General features: G+C 44.9%; 1 protein-coding gene across 1 annotated transcript in view; it reads left to right on the top strand.

Moving 5' to 3' along the window:
• Window positions 1-3,912: 3,912 nt before the first annotated feature.
• The window catches only part of FSTL1 (follistatin like 1), a 54,036-nt gene continuing 34,311 nt past the window's right edge, over window positions 3,913-23,637 (top strand). Inside the window, exons 1-2 of the mRNA XM_045851828.1 lie at window positions 3,913-4,063; window positions 4,213-4,269. Coding sequence (XP_045707784.1) covers window positions 4,213-4,269 — 57 coding nt within the window. The 5' untranslated portion in view covers window positions 3,913-4,063. The remainder of the gene's footprint in view (window positions 4,064-4,212; window positions 4,270-23,637) is intronic.

The following is a 23,637-nucleotide window of genomic DNA, read 5'->3' as shown; positions in this document are numbered from 1 at the left end:
GTGACTGGTATGGAGATATCAAGAAACTCAATCTAGACTTTTAAAAAAGGGGGAGGAATTCTAGGACTTTTGTAGTAGCTCCAGAAACAGGCTCTCTCCCTCACCAAGGGCATGATGAGGCCACCACTGCAGCCAGTTTACTACCCAGAGGGCACAGACCGGAGTTCGTAGGCACCACCACATGGGACCCAGGAATGAAATGAAATGAAGATAAGGGCAAGAGATGGCAAGAAATCAGATCCTTGGTGACCTTGTTTGAGCTCCTGGATGAACTGTTTCCTGAGGCCAGATCTACCGGTGGATCTCTCAGCTCTAGGCACCAATAAATTCCACTTAAATGCACAAGCCACTTATTTAAATTAAATTTAAATAGTTTAAATGAATTCTCTTCATCTGCAACCAAAAAGTCCTCACTGATATAACTGTCAACTCCCTCATGCAATTTGTTTTGCTGTTTGTTTTTGTTTTTAATTTATTGTAGAGTTAAGTTAATCATACTCTGTAGCACAGAATTATCATCAGTACCTACAAAAAGTCCTATTGAATTATTTCCTTACTAGCACACATTAATTATAAGCTATGTACCAGGCACTGTCCTAAGTAACTCACACATATTAACACATTTAATTTGCCCAATAATGCTATGGAAACAGTACTATGATGATCCCCATTTTACAAACAAGCAAACTAACTTGCCCACGGTCGCACAGTAAGCAGTAAAGTCAAGCTTTACAGCCAAGACACATTTGAAACAGGGTTTCCAGCTCCTACACTAAAGCTCTTAATCACGACAGTGCACCAGAAAGACTGCACTACTCACATGCTAACGTTTGGCACCGTCTAATTGTCTAACTTTTGCCACCATGATGAGTCTAAGATAATATTGACCACTTATTGTGTTATCTTGGACAAATTACTAAAAATCTCTGTCTCCGTTTCCTTATCTGTAAAAGAGAAATAATAAAAAACAATACCGATGTCATATGATTGTTTAGTTTAACTGGCACCAGTGACTTCAAGCATCTTCTCTCTACTTGTTGGGTTTGCTTGTTCTTCTGTTGGGTTTTCTGTCTTTCTCTTATTGATTTGCAGGGGTTGCACTTATGAGTTCCTTGTAGTTTTAGGTATTGATTCTCCTTCTAAACTATCTTTTTTTTATGGTGCCCTTGATTGAGTGGGATTCTTTAATTTTGGTATGGTCAAATCCATCAATTGTGCCCCATATGTAGAGAGAATTAAGGAATGAAAAACACTGCTTATGCCCTAAGCAACTTAAAATCCAGCTGGAGAATCAAGAACAACAATTGTGTGAACAGTTTCAAAGGTTTTGCTGCAATGGTAGGCAACAGAACGCCAAGCTGTAAGGCTTAATAACCAACTGTTAACCTTGGAAAAGTATCCAAATTTTCTGAGGTTCAGTTTCCTTATTTGGAAAATGTAAACAATAAAAAAAATACCTTCCAGTTTGTTGTGATAAATAAATTAGACATGTTGAATGGCATATGGTACCAACTATAATTTATTTGCAAAGTATATCGATGAAATGCTAACAGCTAGATGTATAAAGGTCTACTACACTCGAGATACTTTCTATAATATTCCATGTTTAAATTTCATAGCCCACTGAAAGGCATTATCTCTGCTAATTATCAAATGCAGAAACTCAGTTTCAGAAAGCTTAAATAATTTGATGAAGGTCATACAGCTCCTAAGTAACTGGTAGTGATAGAATTAAGAGCCAGATCTGTTTGACCTTAAACCTCATATGCTTTCTACTATGTCAAGCATTGTCTAAAGAAACAAGTTATTGCTAGAGAAGCAATGAAACTTTTTTGAGTACTGAAAAAAAGACAGGTTTGAATAAACAGAAAGAGGAAGAGAGAAAAGGTCATGCCTGATTCTGAGGGGGTGCAACGCATGTGTACAGGGGTGCTGTGCATGTGTAAGGGATGAAAGTGTGGTAAGCAGAAGAAAACCTGTGCATTACAGTTCACTTGAGTCCTGGCAGGGACTGGGAGCCCTGGCACACAGCAGCTGGCAGGGCACAGCTATTCCCCTCTCTTATTTTCATATCAAGGAGGCAGGAGTGAGTTACCTGACCGGTGAGCTGGAAAGTATGTGTCACCCTGCCCCTCAAGTCCGGGGAGTAGGTCTGCCTTAGAAAGCATGTGTGTTCTGCTTTTCCAGAAACTGTAAAACTGCAACTTCAGGTGACAGATTTTTATTACAAGGGTTCTTCTGCACCTCCAACCCTCTCTATCAGCCCTAGGGGGGTGGCTCCAGCTCCCCAATCTTACACACAGGTCTTCCAACTCTTGTGCGTGACATCCAGGTACTAAGGGAGCCAGTCAGCGTGTTTTATTTTATTTCTGTGATGAAGTATAAGCAGATCCATTCATTTTCCATGCCAATCTAAAGCCAGGGCCATCATTCCAGCTTTTACCAGGGACAAAGCTGACATTTTGTTCTCCAACAGTCTGGCTCTGGTGGCTAGTTCAATGGCTTGTGAACATGCATGGGGAATATGAGTGTTATTTGAAGCCCCTAAAACCACAACATTAGGCACTCAGCAAACGGTGGGAGTAGAGTGAACATGAACATGTCAGTGGACAAGAGAGAAGACCGGCTTGATCTGAGCATAGGGAGTATATTAAGCAGCTGAAGTAAAGTTAGATGGATGGGTGATTCCAGTAATGAAAGACTTACAAGGAAGGCAGAGTTTGGATTTCATGTGGGAGAAGAGTGCTGAAAGTTTCTGAGCCCAGAAGCGCATGAGAAAGACAGTGTTTAAATCCAGTAGTTAGAAAGAATAGGCAATGAGGTGCAGTGGAGACTAGAGAGCCTGGAGGTGGACGCCAACCAGAGGTGGTTTCCAGAATTCTCCAAGTGAGGACAGATGAAGGTCTGGCCTAGGGAAGTGGAAATGTGAATTACAACAGCAGATGTCAAAGTGAAAACTGCCAGGATGTGGCGACAACCCAGGTCTGGGAAGCGGAGAAGCGTTTTGGGGGCACGCCTCATAAAGCTGCTGAGGGGCAGGCCTGGGAGCTGGTGGGAAGTGGGGCTCAGCCTGGGGCATGTCCAATCTAAAGATGCAAGTGGATTTTGTTTCTCAGCACCAGAGACACCAGAGGCAAGGTAGGAAAGAGGCCACAGTTGGAAGTTTGGAGAATCGATACAATGAGGAAGCACACATTTGAAACCTACTGGGAAGAGGCTGGGGGAGATGGAAAGCATGAACATGGAGGGTAGCTGGGGTGACAGGAATGGGAGCAGGGACACAGGTGACGGGTGGGCGGAAGACAGGAAGGGGGCACAGCTCCTGGACCGGAGGAAAGAATGGACGGAGTGAGGCTGCTAGCAAACGCTCCAGTCTGGGTATTTCCAGCAGAGCAGGGCTGCCGCCAACTCTCCCCTAGGAAATGCACGGTTGAACCCAAAGCAGCCTTCCAGGCCCCGCGCCCACTTCCTCGAGTCCTGGCTGCAGTGACCCACGGACTGTGAGTGTCCCTGGGAGTCTCCGGGTCTCTCACCCTTGGGAGTCGGCTGGGGCTCCCAAGGCTGCAGGGAGCCTCTCCGTCCAGGCTCCTGCCCCAGACCGGGCCGGGGTACCCCAGCAGCACCGCCCAGCTGGGCACAGCCGCAGCTCGCTCGAGCTACAGCAAGCCCGGGCCCCTCCCAGGGGTGCGGTTTTGGCTCCTTCCGCCCCCCACGCACCCTCGGCTTTTGTTGCAGTGTCCCCCGGGACACCCCATCTCTGCCTCAGCCTCCGCGTCCTGGGGGCCGGGCGCGGAGCGGAGTTCAGGCGGCGCCAGGACGCACGCGGGCTCCCGGGAGCCAGCGGCGGGAGGAGGGAGCGGAGCCGGCAGCCGCGGGGGCCGCTGCTGCAGAAGGGGGAGGAGAACGGGGAGGAGCTGGGGGGCAGGCAGTCGGGGAAGGAGGGGTCTTACGGGGCGGCGAGCGCAGGTCGGATTTCCTTCGAGACTGGCGATCGGCGAAGCTCTCATAGAGCTTGCTGCAGCCGCCCCGCTCCGCGCCCTCTGGGAACCCGGACAGGACCAGGGTGAGAGCCCGGCGCGCAGCGCTGGGGGTCGGCCCCGCGGGGAAGCCGGGGGGCGCAGGGCGGAGGGGGCGAGCCTGCGGGACCCCAGGAAGTTTCCGGGGTGGGCGCGGGTCCCGGTGCCTTCAGCCGCGCTCTCGTCTCTTCCGCAGATGTGGACACGCTGGCTCGCGCTCGCGGTGGTGGCGGCGGCCTGGGTCCGCGCGGAGGTAGGCAGCGGCCGACGAGGTCCGACCTCGGGCCCCGGGCCCCGCGTTCTGCGCGCGGGCTTGCGGGCGGCGGCGCGTCCCGGGATGCGCTCAGCGGGTGGGACTGGAGTTTCCAAACGCGGGGCGGCGGGGGGGCGGCGCTCGGAGCCGGACCGCCACTCTAGAAACTTAAGCCTCAAAAATCAGGAAAAGAAGTTTGAGCTGTGAGCGGGAGCCCCTCCGCGGCTAACAGGGAGGGGAGCGGGGCGGGGAGGGGACGGGCTGGGCCCTGCGGGACCGTGGCGGCGACGGGGCGCAGCCAAGTTCAGAAAGGCCCCTCCAGAGGAAAGTGCGAAGAGTCGGGACTTTTCCTTCCGAGTCCGTCTCCTCCGGGTGAAAAAAAAAAGTAACACCCGACCCCCTCACCCCCAAATCCTAAGAGATTCTTCTTTTAGGGCGGAATAATTTTGTTTTATAAAGTAAGATTATAAATCCTTGATTTTTTTTCTTCCTTTGTAAAGAGACTTCGGATTTTGTGTTATTGTCAGGACCATATAACGGCCTTCTAAATTCTCAAATTTTCCCTTAAACTAGCGTTTGCGCAAGTGTGAGCCATCCATTGCTCAGCCCTCGGAGGGCTGGGCTTTTGCAGTCCAAGTATTTCAGCACTTTTTTGGTGATGTTTCTTTCCCAACTCCAGTGACCTTCCTGAGACACTACAAACAACCAACAAACCCTTCACTCACAAGCCCTTCCATTAACTCAAAGGTTTATGGACAGAAAATAAACAATTCTAAATTCCCTGGGCTCTAGTCTCCCGAAAAGTGAGGTCAGAAACCAAACATTTGGTAATTATGGCAGGAAATGTGGAAGGAATTAAAAAGCATGAGGGAGAAGAAATGGAATGTACATTACAAAAGAAATAGCTCCCTGGTGGGTGGTTATTCTCCCTCTTTGAAATTTTTTCTTCATATTACAGTTCAGCCCCTCCCCGAGCACTGCTGCTTGACTGGGCCCCGAAAAATCATAAAAGCATGCAAAGTCTTCACGATGGAAAAAAATAAACATTATATTGAACTCATTTAATTCATCATTACAGCATTGATTGAGCTGGAAACACAGGCTGTTTTTACAAGGAAATAAAAAAGTAGCTAATATTTATGGGTTATATACTTCGTGTTGTAATAACACTCCATTTTAATGACAAGGAAACTGAGTCATAGAGGTTATATAATTTATGCGGCGCACTACACTAGGCGGTGGGGGTAGGGTTTGGACCCCTACCTGATGTGTTCTTTCGGTGTGGCAGACACGGGGCTGCCTGCATCATTTCTTTTAAAGCTTCTCCAACCTTGAAGGTCCTTTTTATTATCCTCATTTCACAGAGGAAGAAACAAGTTTTGGGAAATTAGGTGACCTGCCCAAAGTCACACAGCTAGTTAAGTTCTGAAGAAGGATCTGACCCCAGCGCCCTCCACTCCCTCCACCTTTGGAACCCATCTTGAACTCCAGATCGGCTTCTAATGCGTTGCTTTCCAGGGTTTGAATCTGAGGGAAAACTACTCATCACTGGTTGATTTAGTCCTGACAAAGGAATGCCCTTGCTGTGGCCCTCAAAAGGCAGCTGCAGCCCTTTGATGGACAGGGTGGATTCCTGGTTGGTTTTTCACCAGGTTTAGGATTGCCAGCTAGTGTGTGAAATTGCTCTGGGAACTGGAATGCTAATAGGAGGTGTGAGAAGTTTGTGTGGCCCAACCTCCAGGATCTATTCTAGGCCGCCTGTACTCTATGCCCTTCCCCCATTTCATTGCTGGGAAAAGCTTAGTTCTCTTAGGAAGTTCCCCCAACAGCAATTTCCTGCTCTAGGTAGAAGGGCAGAGTGTACTCTCACAGATTTCCCAGGCAAAATCCATGGAGAAGAAGGTAAAATCAAGAAGGGTGGAGATATGAAAATTGAGAAAGTTGGTGCACAAAGGAGGCTGTGAACTCAGGTTATGTGAGGGATGAGGAATAGGTATGATCTGGAATTATCTTTTAACCAATCCAGTCTCTTGGTGTCTGGCCTTAATAACATTCAGCCGTTTTTAAATCCATGTTTTTTATATTGGAAGAGGCCAAGTGTTTGGAATAGTAGAGCTCTAGAAGGAGCAGAGGTGTCCTAAGCTTGGGAAAAGGTGGTTGTCATTATTAATGCCAGTCTATAAATCCTGTTTGGTTAGATTTAAGAATCTAGTAACAAATCTCATTAAGGAAAGTGTTATATTTTGAATGTTTTCCATGGTCTCTTACTTATTTTGGCACTTCCAGATTGCTTTTTTGATTGCTTCCTCTTTCTTGTGTTCTCTTTGTCTTCATTCTCTATCAAAAAAAACTTAAGTGTATGACCCATGAACTAAAGAGGGGGGAGAATGCTGTAGGGAGGGGAGTGCAGGGTGAAGGGGGATAAAGGGGAGACAAGAATGGCACAACTCTGATAGCATGATCAATAAAATATACTTTTTTAAAAACGTATTCCTTCAGGCGGTCTCCGTCAACATTCTGCCCCACTCACCTGAGCCAGCATCCATGCACTTTTCAGAGTCTGCGTGAAAGGGGTGTTGGCCATGTGGCACACCTCTCACTGAGCATATGTGAGCATCTGATGTGGGTAAAGAATGGGGATGGCAGCAGCAGGAGGGGTGCTTCAACCAACAACCGCACAGCTACTCCTTTTCTAGATTCTGTTGGGAGGGGGCTTTGTAGGTCCACTCTTCTCCCACACTCATCCCCCTCCCGGTGGAAATTACTGCCATCGACTGAGAGGCTGGGAAAGGCTGAGAACTTGGGCACCAGTGCACGTGCCCCTGAGCCTCAGTAGATGCAGCCAAGTCCACTTCAGCATGGCAGGCTGGAGGGGACCCTGTGGCCCAACCACGGGCTTTTGAAAGACAGCATTGGCGTGTGCCTGTGCACTCTCGCTTGGTGGTTGTCCCTGCTGGCACTCTGATTCCCAGCACTCCAGCTATATGAATTCCTCGTAAGTCACCCAAGCACTGGGGACTGATTCACAAATCAGAACACTCATTTCAATAAGGGAATACTTGACCCGTGAACTGTGAGCACATCACTTAAGATAATAATAACAAGAGCAATAACAGTTACACAGACAGATAAGAAGATTATTAAGGCATTGTCCCTGTGAAGCCAGATATCTTAACCTCATTTATACCCTGTTAATCAACATACAGTTAATCAACCATGAGGAGTTTCATTGGCTGACGTGGGATCTTTTCCATATTCTTTAGAATTATTCTAATGGTGGATTCAGGCAGGCCTAGAGTCTGACCCACATCCTCTGACTTCTTGAAGCTGCAGCAAAACCAGGGCTTTAATATCCAGCTTGTACATTAACCACTAAAATAATCTCTTTATCACTTGGCAAATAAACTACTTGACATAATTTTAAAGACTGTTGTTGGAATTGGGATGTTAAAACATAGCAAGGACTCTGCTGAATAGACAGAACAGATGGACAAGCACCCTGCAAATTGAGGCCCTGGCCATTGAGAATGTGTTTAGAAGGGAGACATGTTACAATTCCCATGGAAGTCTCTGGATTGGGTGACAGAATGCAGGAGGCAGTTCCAAGGCTTAGCATTTAGTTGGGGAGGAGCTGTGTGGTGAAGATTGGGAGGCGTGGGCTGCAGTGGGTGTAATGTCCCGCAGAAGTAGATAAAGTCAGTGAGGCAGAAAGCCGTGTGTTTCTAGGAGAATGGGGAAGGTAAAGGATGAGCTGTAAATACCGGGGCCACCTGTGGAGAAGTGCAAATGTCACCATGGCTTTTTCCTTCTCCTCTTTAAATAACTGGACACCTGGACATAAAATTTCTAGCAGCCACCAGTAGTCTTAGCTTAATGACACCAGATATTACAGGGTTGAAGAAATATCTAGATAGGTTCATTTTGTAAGCCAGGTGATTAATGTCCTGCAGGTCAAATGCATGCTTTTCTCTAAGAAATGCTGTCTTCTTACATCTGTGACTTTGACGCAGCGTCCTTTCTCCAGGGGAGAGTCGTTACAGCACAGGCCTTCCCTCCACAGTGCCCATCAGCCAGTATTCCCTCTGCAGGCTGAGCACAGGTTGCACACACACGGGGCAGAGTCATAGGTGAAGTATTAGGCATGGTCTCTGCCCTCAGGGAGCTTACATTCTAGTGGTGGGCCAGGTGCTTGTAGCTGGCAGCTACAATGTATATTATTATAACTAGATAGTGAACAAGTATCTTTGCAATTATTATTATTGCTTTTTTACATTAACATAAGGCTTCTCTGGATTTTTACAGTTTTTACATTAGTACAGTGCACAGATTGTTAATGTATAGCTTAGTGAACTTTTATATATGAATGCACCCCTGTAGCCACCACCCAACCAAGACTGAAGGAGTGAGAAAGGAGGCTAAGAACTCAGGGTGTGAGGAAATTGTTACGTTGAAAAAAGTGAGGGGTAGATATGATTATAGTTATATTTCATCACTCAAGGATCTTAATGGCTTAATTAGTCCAGTCTCTTTATGCCTGGCCCTAGTAACATTTGTTTAATTCATGTTTTACCAATTATAAACCTTTAATAATAAATGAAAAATAAATTAACCCTATTGATAATGAGACTTGCAATTTGGATGTTACCGTAGGCATTTTTATATGAACTTAACAATGCTTGCAGGACAAAATTGTTTTTCTTGTTAGCCACAAGACATATAGCAGATACATTTAAATACAGCCTTTATTGACATGAATCTGTTTTAGCAAACTTTGGATCAGCTTTGGGGGAGCTGACTTTACTGCTTTGCAGGTGGATATTCCAAAACTCAATATAATTTACACTGAGAAGCTAAATCAAAAAAGAAACTCAAATAATTCTATTTGACCACTTTGTCTTGTTCATTATTACTTATAAAGGTACTCTACATAAGATGCCTGTCATTGTTTATGATAGTTAAGAACTTAAAGCCTACTACTTACACAACAATAGAAGAGGTAAGAGTCAACAGCAATATGTACCAGTATAAGTTATGTTTAGAAAAATTTTAAGGCTCTGGCAAATGATTATGACTTCATTTAAAAATCAGGATACCCCTTACACCAATGCCTTCTCCTCACAACTATGTAAAAATTTATAGAGTAGTATTATAAAAGTCTTGAAATCTATCATGAAGATGCTGTGACCCCTCTCCTTTTTTAAGAATAATTTACCCTCCTAATGTCATGTGCTGTTTTAGTTAAATAAAAAGTCAATATGTTGTGAGGAGGGATGGGTGGGTGGGCTGGAATGTAATGGAAAGGACAGAAAACTGTACTTGAACAATGATTAAAATAAAATTTTAAAAAAGTCAGTATGTTATTTTCTGATGAAATACAAAATAAAATATGCTCATAAAAAGCTTAGAGAATATAGAAAAACTAGAACAAAATTGCCCATAATTTCACCACCTAGAGATAAACCAGCACTCCATCCCTCCTTTCAGAGAAATTATTAAAACCAGTCGGCAGATGTCAGTGATGTGCCCGCTAGACACTGTAGGCATTCCACACAAGCACCTCTTAGCACTGTGAGATATGCAGCTTGCAGAGAGAGCACCCACATGACATGCATATCACTGCTACCCTCACCCTTGCCCATGACCAACACTGTCAATCAGTCATAGAATTCTTCCTCATGCGCCTGAAGAAGGTTTGAAAATCCTTCTCAGCAATTTGGGGTAGCCACTAGCAAGCAGTTGGTCTGTACAGGAGAGAAAAGATTGGCAATGGAGTAAAGTGGTGATAGCCACAGTAATGAGAAGGTATCCCCAGACTAGGAAACAAAGCAGGCAGCACCCTGGAACATGGCAGAATTTATTAGAGGGCAATTTACTTATGGGAAGATTGTGTTGGAGCGGAAAAGGTGGTCCGGTGGTCTGCAGGTCATTCTCCACTAACAGATCCTTCTTACAGTATTTATTGTATATAGTGTAACGTGGTTACTAATTGTCAACAAGACAAAGGGACAAAGAAGGCCGTGGCTCCAGAGGCCCTACCTCCTGGTGGTCTTGTGATAGATGATTGCTTATAATTGATACTGTTATTAGTTTGATATTTTTCTTGGATGTCATGCCATTCTGGCTGTTAATGACAAAGTATTTATGGCTACATTTTAAGGAACACAGATAATCGTCAACTACGAAGCTTTAATATGCCCTTTGCTAAAGATGGTGAGGGTGGTCAAAGGTCACAGCATGAGACTTAAAAATGAAATGAAATTCAGATACAGAGATGGAGTTGGTTTTGTTCACATCTACATCTGTACATAGATATTTGTCATTCCTGCTAGAAAAGTCAATCCAATTTGACAAATATTGGTATATCTTTAGCCAAAATTAAGGTGATTTTAGAAGGCAGAGTTAAGGACTACATGGTAGGAGTAGGGGAGCAAATGGATGAAAATGTTAAGAAAACAGCACCTTGTTCCTGGCCTAAGCTTCTAAGTTCTTTTTTTTCTTTTTATTGATTTTTTAATCCTCGTCTGAGGACATTGATTGATTGCTTTCAGAGAGAGAGGTAGGGGGAAGAGAGAGAGAGAGAGGGATATCGATTGGTTGCTTTCTCTGACACACCCTGACTGAGGATTGAACCTGCAAATTAGGTATGTTCCCTGCCTGGGAATCAAACTCATGACCCTTGGTCTACAGGGCGACACTCCAATTAACTCGGCTGCACCGGCCAGGGCAAGCTTCTGTGTTCTTTAAATGATTTCGAACACCTTAAAGGAAGGTAAACCCTCTAATGTCAGCCATCAACAAAAATATGATAACGAGAATTTTCTTGGCTGTTCTGATGGGATAACAGCCACTGGCTAAGGCTCTTGGAGCTGCTGCTGTCACAGATAACAGCTTCTGCATCGGCAGCCGTCTGGCAATAATCTGCTGATAGAAGGCTCTTTGGGTAGTTGTAGTACAAAACATATTCTATAAATCTGCATTTTCTGCTGTGGTTGAAGGATTTCCATGTAATCTCTTCACAGACTTTTTATGTGCTCATTTGGAAGCCATCACCTATAAGCTATTCCCAGGATTCAGTCTGAATTTATGACCCGTAAAATGTCTTCTAAATAATTGTGGATACTATTTGTGACCAGCCAAGCTGTTGCCAAAACAAGTCATGTGACACATGGGAAAAGCCGTGACGTGTTGCAGGCCCAGGCTTACTATGTGTGTGTCATAGAATAGTGGCTTGAATTGATGTAGGGAAATGCCTCATTGTCTTCTCTTTTTATTGTGTTCAAGATTTAAAATCTCGTGTCTGAGGCAAAATTTGTCTTTTTCCCAACGGAAGTCTTTCCTTCTGTCCTCCAACCATAGTAAATGAGTGTAATTTATTAATCTCCAACAAAAGTGCCGGCATGAATGCTAGTCACTTTGCACAAATGCTGCTATGAAGAATAGTGTGGAACTAAAAGGCACGCCATACAGGTCCCAGTCCTGAAGGAGCTGCTACCACTGTAGCTACTGTTCAGCTTGAATGGACCTGGCCCTTCAGTGCCACATCCATGGGTTTTGCAGAAATTATCACCACCCCCTCACTCCCCCCGCCCCTTCTCACCTCCTGCTGCTGGCTCAGAAAATCCTGAAATAGGACAATGGGATGGAATTTGAGAGGCTGCAGTGGAGCTGCTGGGGCCCTTTCTGCCTGTGCACCTTGACCACTTGCCCAGTCTGTCCAGTAGGTGGCAGTGTTTTGGGTTGGAACATCCTCTGAAATGGTGTCTGTTCCTGGGGGCTGGTGCTCCTCTCTGGTGGCCCATTTGCTTGTCAGGCAGCCTTCCACTGCATTCCTTTCTCCATTCTCTCCTCTCATTCTCACATCTCGGTGTTTCCAACTCTTACCTTTGACACAGACCCTGTTACAGAACCTTCTCATTTTTAAGAGGGACATCATAAAATAATGAAAGTCCTTGACCTAGAGGCCTACTCGACCCCTTTCTTGCTGATCTTACCTTTTTAAAGCCACCTGATGTCTCTGCAGCTTCAGGTAGGAGCAAGGGCACTGTCCTAGTGGAGCAAGTTTGAATTCAGGTGTCATCTGGCTGTGAAAACTCATGCAAGTTACTTAACCTTTCTGAGCTCCCTTTGCTTCTCCGTCAACTGGGAGTGACGGCTGTGTCGCTGCCTGCCTGTCCAGTTCAGTAATGGAAAAGGTTTCCTCTGCTCCTGGCACCTACTCCACACCACACGTCTGCAAGAGCCAGAGTGCCTGTCACCAGCCCCTGCTGGGCACCGACGATGTTTTGTTTGTTTGTTTCTGTTTGTATTTGTTTTTTGACAATGTGCTCAACTCTGTAAAGATTCCAACGAGAGAATTCTCAAATCGCACATTAGCGTCTGCTTGGCATTGTCAGTATATGTACAACCTGTGTGCTGGCTCAGGTTGTCACTGTTTATGAAATATCCTTGGTACTGGTTTGGCACTCGGGCCTTGAAGCAGGATTACCCAAATTTAAATCCTAGCACTGCCCTTATTGCCCTGTGGCCTTGGGGAAGTTAATTAACCTCTCTGAGCCTGTTTCCTCATCTACAAAATGGGCTTGCTACAGAGTATTTCCCCCATGGGTTACCTGTGAGAATCACACAGGCTATTTTTTTCCAGGTAAAGCAATTAGAAAAGTGGTTTGGCACAAGGAGTACAGTAAGTGTTCCCTGTTACTCTCATTCTTGATTCTTGTAGCACTCCTATTTATGGGAGAGCTCCAAAAGCCATGGGTGTGTGTGTGTGTGTGTGTGTGTGTGTGTGCGCGTGCGCCCGCACATGCACACGTATGCTCAAGCCTGTGCTCGTGGCTCTCAGAACTCTCTCCTCTTTCCCCCTCACCTCTTTCACTCTTTCCAGAGATTAAGAATCGCCTTCCTTTAAAAGTGCAACTAAGATATTTATTTCAGTGGATGCCTGACGCCCAGAATTCGTATCAGAACTCTTGCTTCTACTGAGCCAATCTGGCCTTCAAACTTCTGGACAGTGTTTCCTTGTGAAGCCAGAGCCCTGTCGTTCCTCCAGGAGAAGGAGGAAGCGCTCACTGAGCACCTCCTGTGTGCAGGCAGTGGCTGTGCCTCTCCGCCTGGGTTCCTCCCAAAGCCCGAGACGGCAAGGGAGAGCGCTGGAAAGGGATGCAGAGTGAGAAAAGGCAAAGAAGAGAGGTAATCAAACTCCTGGAAATTTTTCCAAGTTTTTCTTTTTTATGTCCCTCCTTAAAATATGGAGGTGGCCACAAATATCTTGGATTTTTTGTGGTGTGCTCACTTTCATATACTCTTGCTGTACTACCCATAGTACATCTGTTACTGGGCCACAAATTCTAAATTTGGAGTTTGGAAAAATATAATCAGGCAAAAGAATAGAACCTTTTGCTTTCATTGTTTGAAAAATAAATAACCTCCTCTCAAAGACAGGGTAGGAAGCATTCCTACAACAGGCTGGATTTGTCCCTTTGGGAACCGCGGCAATGCTTCGTGTGTTTCTCACTCGCCTGCAGCCTGGCACGGCTGCTCGTTCCCGGGCCCCAGAGCCAGGTCCTAGCGATCCTGCTGTGGCTCTGTGCTCTCCTGTCCGTATTTCCTCTCCTCCTTCTTGTCTCTCCTTTTCTTTCTCATCTTCCTCCTCCACAATTACAGAGAGGTTACACTGGAGTGTGTGGGCTGCATTAGGAGCTGTCAAAACATCCCAGACACCAGGTTCACATTTTATGCAGGGAGAAAACAACACAAAGTCTTGAGGCATCATTTTGCTTCAACCATCTGAGACTAAGTCAACTTTTTAAAGCAACTCAAGAGAGGAAAGTGAAAAGTATCACAAATCTATTATTCTCTGTCACTCAGGCACTGAGTTAGTGCTGGAGACTAAGACAAAGACCCTGCTCTGAGGGCACTTACAGTCCAGTAGGGGAGGCACGCAGGGACACAGGCTTAGACTGATCCCACGTGCTAAGTGCTAGGACAGGCCTGAGAACCTAACCCAGCCCGGGGCATCCGGGAAGTCCTCCAAGAGGGGGTGCCCCACAAGCTGAACCCTGAAAAATAAGTGGTAGTTAGCGGGGTGACAACAGGCTGGAGGAGAGGCAAAGAGTCTTATCTAATGTCATTCTCACAACCTGAAAACAAGTTATTTTTTAATCCTCATCTGAGGATGTGTTTATTGATTTTTAGGGAGAAAGGAAGGAGGCAGGGAGAGAGAGATACATCTCTATGAGAGGGACACACCCATCAGTTGCCTCCCATATGGGCTCCAACCAGGGGATCATACCCGTAACCTAGGTGTGTCCCCTGACTGGGAATCGAACCCACAATCTTTTGATGTGCAGGACAATGCTCCAGTCGACCGAGGCACCCAGCTAGAGCTGCTAATGGAGTTACAATCTTTGTTTTATGAACAAAGAAACCATGGCTCAGAGGATTCGGTTAGTTCCTCAAAATCAGCTACCCAGTACACGCAGTAAAGCCTGGGTACAAACCCTGGACTTTGACTCTCAAGGCAAATAAATGCCCTGTGTTCTGGACCTTCTGTGTCTTTTTTCTGAAAGTGACTTTGAAAACAAACCAAAAACATTTTTCTTCTAGGTAACAGGGACTCAAAAAAAGTGTACAGGTCTCTTCACATGACATCAGCCAAGTGCCTGGATGGACACTTAACGGCTGGTCATTCTGGCCACACAGAGATGGGCAGTCTCGACTTGGTTCAGGTGCAGCCGCTTCCCTGACCCATATTGAGATGTACTTGTTCTGTGAGAGCACTTGTAGCATAACAGTCAGTGGCTCAGGCGATGTTTGAAGGAGGTTTCTTTGTCCTTCAGAGATACTCATAACTTCCACGTTGAAAAGACCATATCGTGGGACAGGTCTGATTCCCGCTGAATATGGTCTGAATACAGTTGTTCAGACCATCTACTGCCCTGGTGCGCAAGCTGAGGGCACAAGTGAGGTGGACCCCATCCTGCTCTCTGCTTGCCAGGCTATGTGCCCTGGTGTGGAGCTATGTGCCCACCCAGAGGAAAGGGCACCTTTTTCTAACTGATGTGCAAAGCTCCCAAACCCAACTTTTTCTCCCAGATATAAGATGCTTTCTGGACTATGGTGGGTAGCCTTTTCTCCTTCTGTACATTTTATAAATAAATTGACATCATCTAGTCTTATAAAAAAATTTTTAACAGACATCCATCAAAAGCCAGTTTTGTATGTTTTTCAGATTTTCCTCATGAATTCATTAAGGTGATACAAACGAAATTTGAAAAAAAATCTTATTTTTTTTCACCTACCAGTGTGCTGCTTTACACTGTTGCCCAACTCAGTCTAGTTTCAGAACTATGATTCCCCAGGAATTAAGAAGAGCATTCCTGGCTTCCTCTGGTTGCTGGATGAGCACAGCTTCTCTCAGCCCACAGCTGAATTCCAGCCCCGAAGAAGAAATGTCTTAGACTGCGAGTTCTCAGCCTGGAGCCTGTCAGAGGTTGTGTCATGTGTTTGCATTAGCTGAACAAAAAGCCAGCAGGCTTTCCAGCCTTGCTCCCCCCATCTCCACACGCCCCTCTGGAGAGGCCCGTTAACGTCTAGACAGTGTCTGCTTGGCACTTTGCCTTCTCAGCACGATCTGCACAGTCGTGCAGCCCTGACGTGGGTTCCTCTCCTCACTCGTTTGCCCGGTTTTCTTAGCCTCAAATTGTCTCAGGGGGACTGGCGTGACCGCACATATAAGAAGCAGGTGAGTGAATTTATGAGACTGTCAGGATTCCACTGTCTGGAAAGGTTCAGACTTGAGAAAATACCAGTAGTGCTGCCTGAAGCTGTGACTGAGTTAACAGACATTCCTGACGTGAACTGGCTTCAAACAGGCCTCCACTGATTGGCTAGAGATGGGCTGGAGTGAATCACCCAGGACAGACGGCACCAACCAGGTGAAGGAAGAGCCTCGTGCCTTCCGTGGGTAGCGTGAACTTGGGCAAGTCACTGGACCCCTCGTCTGAAAAATATGAGAGTGAGGGTAGGTGAGCTCTAAAACCCAGATCTGAAATTCTGTCCATAAAGAAAGGAGGCAGATATTTTAGTTTGAATTATCAAAATAGTCTACATAATGGAGTTAGGATATTTGATTAGCCCTTCTTTTCACTGACCGCCCACAGAGGAGCAGTTTGAAGAGAAGCTGGTGCAGGAATGGAAAAAGAGAATGAGTAAGAGCAGGAGGCAGTTTTGTGTCCCTCACTTCCTCCTGCTTGTGTTGAGTGTAATGTAAACAGGACAGCTTGCAGCACTGGACAGTCCTCATGCCCAGGAAATTCAAATGCTATTTGCTCTATAGAAAGAAATTACTTGACTTTTCTACTTTAGAAACTATCTTCTCACAACACCAGGCAAGTAATGAAGAAGGCTGGGTCTGCTTGGGGTTAAGCAAGGAATTAAAAAAAAAGAAAAAAGAAGAAGACAGCCCTGGCTGGTGTGGTTCAGTGGACTGAGTGCCGCGCTGCAAACCAAAGGGTCCCCAGTTCGATTCCCAGTCAGGGCACATGCCTGAGTTGTGGGCCAGGTCCCCAGTTGGGAGCGCACAAATGCACAAGAGGCAGTCACACATTGAGTCCCTCTCTTTCTCCCTCCCCGCTCTCTAAAAAGAAATAAATAAAATCTTAAAAAATATAAAAAAGAAGACAACCAAAATTCCACAGTGAGCAACATCAGCTTTTATTGAACTTAAATAAAAAAATAAAACTTTCTTCTGACCTTTATAAATATTCACATTTTCTTTTAAAAAATGTTGCATGAGCCCTGGCTGGTGTAGCTCAGTGGACTGAGCATGGGCTGTGAACCAAAGGGTCTCCAGTTCGATTCCCAGTCAGGGCACATGCCTGGGTTGCGGGCCAGGTCCCCAGTGGGGGCCACATGAGAGGCAACCACACGTTGATGTTTCTCTCCCTCTCTTTCTCCCTCCCTTCCCTTCTCTCTAAAAATAAATAAATAAAACCTTTAAAAATTAAAAATGTTGCATGAACCCTAATTTTAATTTCTGGAACTCTTGCAGCCTTCTCATCATGTTACCCAGCCCCTGACCAGGATCCTGCGTTTCCTGAGCTGGTATTGATCAAGTTGCTGCCCTAGTCCCCATGCCCTTCTCTCTAAATCAGCTCAGGGCTTTTGTTACAGCTGAGAGCACCACTCTTTGACCTTGACCTCATGGGTTAAATTAAGTGACTTGCTGGGTGAACTCAGTAAGGAAACAGAGGCCATGCAGATGTTTTAGTCCTGCTTAAATGCTTGGTATCTTAACTGCAATCCAGTTTCCAAATCCCACTAGGTAATTCTAGTATACTAAATTATGCTTGACTTCATTCTAAAAATCAGAGGTGTACTTTCCCTCTCAAATCCCATGGTTAGCATGCCCCACTAGCCTCTCTGTTAGCTTTAGGCTAACTGAGCCTATTTTCAGTTATGGAGACGGACCCACACTTGTGGTATAACATTTGCAACAGAGAAAAATAAAATGAATGAGGAACTCAAAGACAGTTAAGAGAAATTTCTGCTGACTTTTGCCAGGGTCATCTAAACTTTAGTGTAAATTTTATATGTGTGATAGTTTTGTGAAAGCAGCTAAAACCTGTTGAACTGAGCAGACACAGACATACTTGAGTTCCCTTCACTGTTAGGGTCCCTATCAGGAGGGCCCAGTGTGGCTCCTGGTGGCTCAGTCCAGCCCACAACAACTTGCTTTGGGACGGAGGCAGAATTTGCAAATGTTCAGAACACTCAGCTTCGAGTCTCTGATGGTATCCCCACCCCTGAGTTCTCTCTATATGTTATTATTATGGTGCCACAGTTAATTGGGACCACGCTGAGGTCTATGTCGGAAGCAGAAAATTTTCACCTGGCTTCTCCGTAGGGTCCTAAAAATCTTTCATGAATGTACCATTTGTGCTTTGTTCCCCGACCCCTCCTCTCGTTTTCTATCTTTGGCATTTTTCTTTTCTTTCCTTCCTTATCCTGTGTGGCCTTGGCCTTGTCAACAGCCACACACCAAGAAGCTAAACCACCATTTCCTGGTTTAGCTACTTATTTTGGGGTGAAGCCTTCCACCCTATGCATTAGTTGGTGTCTGCGTCCTGTTCAACAGAGTCATTTTCTACACGGCACCAAGGGCTGACTAATGATCGAAAAACACCCTAGCACAAGGACACCTCTGTAGGTATGAGTTCTTTGGGGGTTTCTCAATTTCCTCTTTGGAAGGACAAGACTAGAAGAGAGAAGGGGATTGGGAAGTGTTTTGAGTAGAGGCCAGACATTTCAAGTCTTTGCTAAATGTTGAGTATATTGAATTCAGTACTCATATCAGACTTTTTTTGTAATAAAATTTCCTAAGGTATTTGTGGGCCATGTTGTTTAAACTTGAAAGGACAGTTGCCAGATTAACAGCTTTATTTTATGAGAGATGCAACTGGAAAAGAATCTGTGTATTTTTGTTTATTTCCTATAGGAGAACATGTCTAATATGACCTGGATAATAATAAGAAACTAAAACTTATTTTTTGTAGGTGTATTTTACATGCCCTATTTAGGCACCCCCCCTCCCCGCGCACTTGTTTTAAAGACAAAAATAAAGAAATCTTAAAGATAATATAAAATCCTTTAAGAACAACCAGCATTCTGGATTGTTAACCCAATGCGTTGGTCATTTTACAGCTTAGTTAAATGAATTTCCCCTCTGAATTCCCTTTACACGTTTGATCAAATAGAAGGCCTTTATTTCCTGCTTAAGTTGCTTCAGCGAACTGCTACACAGATTAGTGAACAAGCTGGCTTCCTCCCCAGTGGCTGTATTTCAGTTAGTGATTGGGCTATTTTTCTAGGCAATGCTACCATCATTTTGCCCTGTGTAAATAGCATTGTCATTCAGTGACCATCATTACTTGCGTTACAGTGACCTCCTCATTTCCCAGTGATCTGTTGTTTAACTCCAGGAAGGTCTTCTCTCTACCTAGGAGATGAAGTGTATGTGTCTGATAGCTGAGGGTTATTATGGGATAGCTGTGGTTTTAGAGGTGACAGTAACCATATTTGGAAAGTTGTGACAATTCTTTTGAGGGAGAGACAAAAATTAGGGATTCTAAGCTCAGGGGTGTTTAAAGCACGTGAACCATCCCTAAATAGTTCTTGTTTAGAAATGAATGGAGTAAAGAGAAAGAAGGAAAACAGTGATGAGGAGGAATGGGGGAAGAGGAGGGAGGCAGTGCTGGGGATGGGAGACTGTCCCTGTTCATTGTCGTGGGGTAAGTAAATGAAGATGAGGTGGTAAAGTGAAGAATTTCTCATCTTTGCCTTGCAGCCTCGTGGGAAAATACTGTGAGTGAACACTGCTGATGTTTATGATCAGAAAAGGCGTATGTCTGCTTTTGCTGGATGAATATATAGTCTGTAATCAAAACTCACAAAAGCAAACAATAATGTAAAAGCCATAAATTCACACATCACCTGTGAATAGTGTGTAGCGAAGGAGATAATGATCTAAAGTACCTTACACAAGGTAAGGGCTCAATAAATGGTAGCTGCTATTCTTGTTTTCCCTTCAATTCCAGGAGACAGCAGAACTACAGGGAGAGACATACAGAGCCTAGATCCGCATTTTTCAAACTGCACATGAGTGGTGTTAATGTATGTGGTAGGTTAAATGGATTTTTAGTCTCAGCGCTTTCATAACCCTACAATGTTCACTTGCACTATACAAGTATTCTCCCTCTCTAGGAGGAAAGTATTGTAAGCAGTGTTTCCCAGACATTCCACCACAGAACACCATTTCCAAATATACCATAAATGTTTCAAGACTAGAATTCCAGGGACTGTTTGGAAACATTGGTCAGTTCTGGAAAGATTTGCATAAGCAGAGGCTGTTGACGTCTGACCCCAGGTCTTAGTGGGCTTTAGGTAAGTGAACTCACTTTCCTGAGCTAATTCAGTTTCATTAGGAAGATAGGGACTTACCTGGACCCCAGGGCCAGTCCAAGGGAGCACTCCATCTTGGACTGCTGGCGTGGCTGACATACACTGCCTGGGACTGCCTGGGACTTTTTGGTTATCAGCTTGAAGTACTCAGGAATCTTCTTGTTGATTATTTACTCTCCCAGTCCATGAGCAAGTCCTGTGAGCTCTGCTCTCGAAACATATCATGTCTTCATTAACTTTTCTTGGTTGCCATCACCACCACCCTGGTCCAAGCCATCATCGTTTGTGCCTGGACTCCTGCAGTAGCATCCTAGCTGCTCTCCCCTGTTTCCTTCTTGCCTCTCTCCATCTACTTCTCCACACAGCAGCCTGAGTAGTGATCTTTGTAATCACCTCACTCGACCCTGTAAACCCTCCAGTGGCCCCTGTGTCTTTGTGAATAAAATGCAAACCTTGTATCTGTGCCTGTGAGGCCCTGCATGCTGCAGCCTGAGAGCCGCTGTTCTCAGCTGACCTCTCACTGTTCCCCTTGCTGGACCCTGTGTCACAACCACACGTTTTTTGGTTCCAGGAACATAATAAATTCCACCCTGCTTCAGAACCATTGCATCTTTCTTTTCTGTCTGAATTGCTCCTTTCATTCTTCAGGTCTAAGCTCTAGAGAAGTTTCCTGACCACTCAGTCCAAGTGGTGCCCTTGCACCCGGATGTTTCTGTCAAACATCTGCCGGCACGCACGTCTTCTAAATGTTCGTGACAATCTGAAATGACCCTAGGATTTGTGTTTATTCACTGTTGTCCCTTTATGATATGTATCCCTTCACCACAAAGCCCTCCTCTGTCTCGGTCACCTGTGAATACCTATCACCCAGAAATAAGCTTAGGCTATAGTAGATGCTCAGTAAATATTTGTTGAAATGACCCACTGGCCAAATGGATTAATTAATGAATCCAAATGTTTCTTATGTGATATGAGAAGATTCATAATATCCTGCCTATAATCTGGATACTCCAGCCACCTCTGTGTTGGATTCCACAAGTATTTGTGCAGTGGGAAGACAGTTAACAGATGGGCACTTGCCCATCAGCACTTTGCTTAGCCTTGGACCTGGTAGTAATGCTGGACTAGCTTAGTCTGACACCTGGGTTCTGATTATCTCAGCTCCAGGTGAAGTCAGGATTTAAGCAGAGGCTCGTAGAATAGTAAATATCAGCAGTTCTGATGTCACTGGGCTTCATTCCGGGAGTAAGCTGATACCCCAAGGAATGTAAAATAAAGCATTAAACTCTGTAGTTGGTGATTCCTTGCCCCAAAGCCTCTAGTCACTTTGTCTTCTGACTTTACCATTTGCTGAGATCTTTACTGTTGGGGGGATCCTTTCTGCTTTTGTTCTATCTTCTGTTTCATTTGAATGGTGACTGTGATGTCCCCGTATGGGTAAAACACATTAGATCTCAAAGAAGACTTTTATCCTAGGGAAAGTTCCTCCTGAGGCACAGTGCTCAGCGGTGGGTGCAGCTCCAGGGAGCCAGTCCCCCACTGGCCTGCAGCCCTGTTCTCTAAACTCTTACAGCTGACCCACAGGCCAACCTTCCTGACTTTCATAGCCTGTTGTTCCATTTTTTTATGGAGTCAGAGTAACCTAAACCAGCTAAATGTTTGGTATTTCTCCAGTGTTTAGTCAGTTAAAAATGAAGAACAGAGCCCTGAGAGCTGTACTGCTACATAATACTTGGGAGTGTTTTCACCTTTAATGATAGGTGTAACCTGTTACCACCAAGCTAGTAGGTTATCGAGTAGCATTTCTAATGCAGTCCTTGGGGAAAGCAAGATGAACAGAAAAGGAGAGCTTTGTGCATTGTTGGTATAGAGGATGTCACAGGATTTTCATCTGCAAAAATAGGGAGTTTTGCTACAGTGCAGAAGGATACCTGGCAGTCTCTCATTGGAGGGCCTCCTGTCAGCTAAGGCTTGATTGGCCAGCACAAGTAGGTTTTACATCTCCTTCCCTCCAGCTGTGACTTTCCAAGGGCTCGGAGGAAATGGTGCAAGACAGGAATGTCTGAAGAAGAATGAAATGTGCATGTTTTTGCTGACTTTAATCTCAAGGCACTAAGAGTGTGTGTTTATGTGTAATGTTATCGAAAGCTGGTAGCAACCGAATATAGCAGTTCAGCCAAGAAAAAAATTTTTTAAATATTTTGAGAAACAGCCATTTCATTACCAAATTTGTTCATAGACTTTTATGCCAAAAAAGTATATTTAAATAGTTAACAGAAGCCTCCAAATATGTAAGTTAGTTGGCCCCTTTTCATTGTTTCATGAGAGAAACCATATAGAGTCTTAATGACAGGAGGTGGGAAACATTTTATCTTCCTTACAGGAGACCGGAGGAGACATTCCTTAACGTCACAGGCATTGAAAACAGAGCCAGGGTTAGGCTTAAGTGCACACGGCATCTGCCCATTGTCAAAGGACTGGGTGTTCATGGCTTCGGTGTCCTGGTCCTGGATGGAGCCCGGTGTTCTGCCTGGCCGTGTGTCCAGGTGATAGCTGTTAGCTTCGGTTGTGTACAGCGCTCGTAAAGCATTCCAAGTTAAAGTCTCACTTCTTCTGCCTTAACTCTCTCTTCAGTTCAGCCCTCACTTCAGTAAGTTGTCAAAGCTACTCAGACTTTCTGTTTAGAGTTCTGCTATTTGGTAGGAGAAGCCACCAGCCCCAAGTGGCTGTTGAGCTCTTCAAGTGTGGTTGGTCCCATTAAGACGTGCTGTAAGTGTAAAATACATGCCACATTTCAAAGACTTTTTACAAAAAAAAGTGTAAAATATCTCATTAATGATATTGATTACACGCTGAAATGGGAATATTTTGGCTACATTTGATGAAATAAAACAAATTACTAAAATAACTTGATCTGTTTCTTTCTACTTTTTAAAATGTAGCCATTAGAAAATTTTAAATTTTCTATGAAACTGATACTGTATTTCTATTGGATGGTGCTGCTCTAGGCACATACCATTCAACCATACATTGCATTTAGCCACACATTGTCCTGAGTTACCTTTTATAGGTTGAGTTCTGTTATTTAAAATTCCGCACACTTATGCCCCCTCCCCCCATGGACACTGTCGGCAGTGTGGGAACACGCACTTTGGGGTGTCTCCCTGAGCCCCATCATCAAGCGGGATGGTCTGGCATTTTATTGCTTCGTGGTCCCACATATCGCTTACTTCCTTGGAAACAGGCCTTGTACAGTAGCACTTCAGACAGTGATAAAAAAAATGTAAGTTAATTTGTGTTTGGAGCATTGCTTTTCTCAAAGGGACTAATTTTATGTAGTTCTCAATTTGTCCAGAAAGGTTAGCATTCCTTAAATCTGCATTATTAAAGTCCAGGGGGTCTGCACTCAGT

Source organism: Phyllostomus hastatus, unplaced genomic scaffold, assembly GCF_019186645.2.
Source record: "Phyllostomus hastatus isolate PE091 unplaced genomic scaffold, TTU_PhHast_1.1 phas_contig_86, whole genome shotgun sequence".
NCBI classification, from domain to species: Eukaryota; Metazoa; Chordata; class Mammalia; order Chiroptera; family Phyllostomidae; genus Phyllostomus; species Phyllostomus hastatus.
This window is presented reverse-complemented; position numbering and strand designations above follow the sequence as displayed.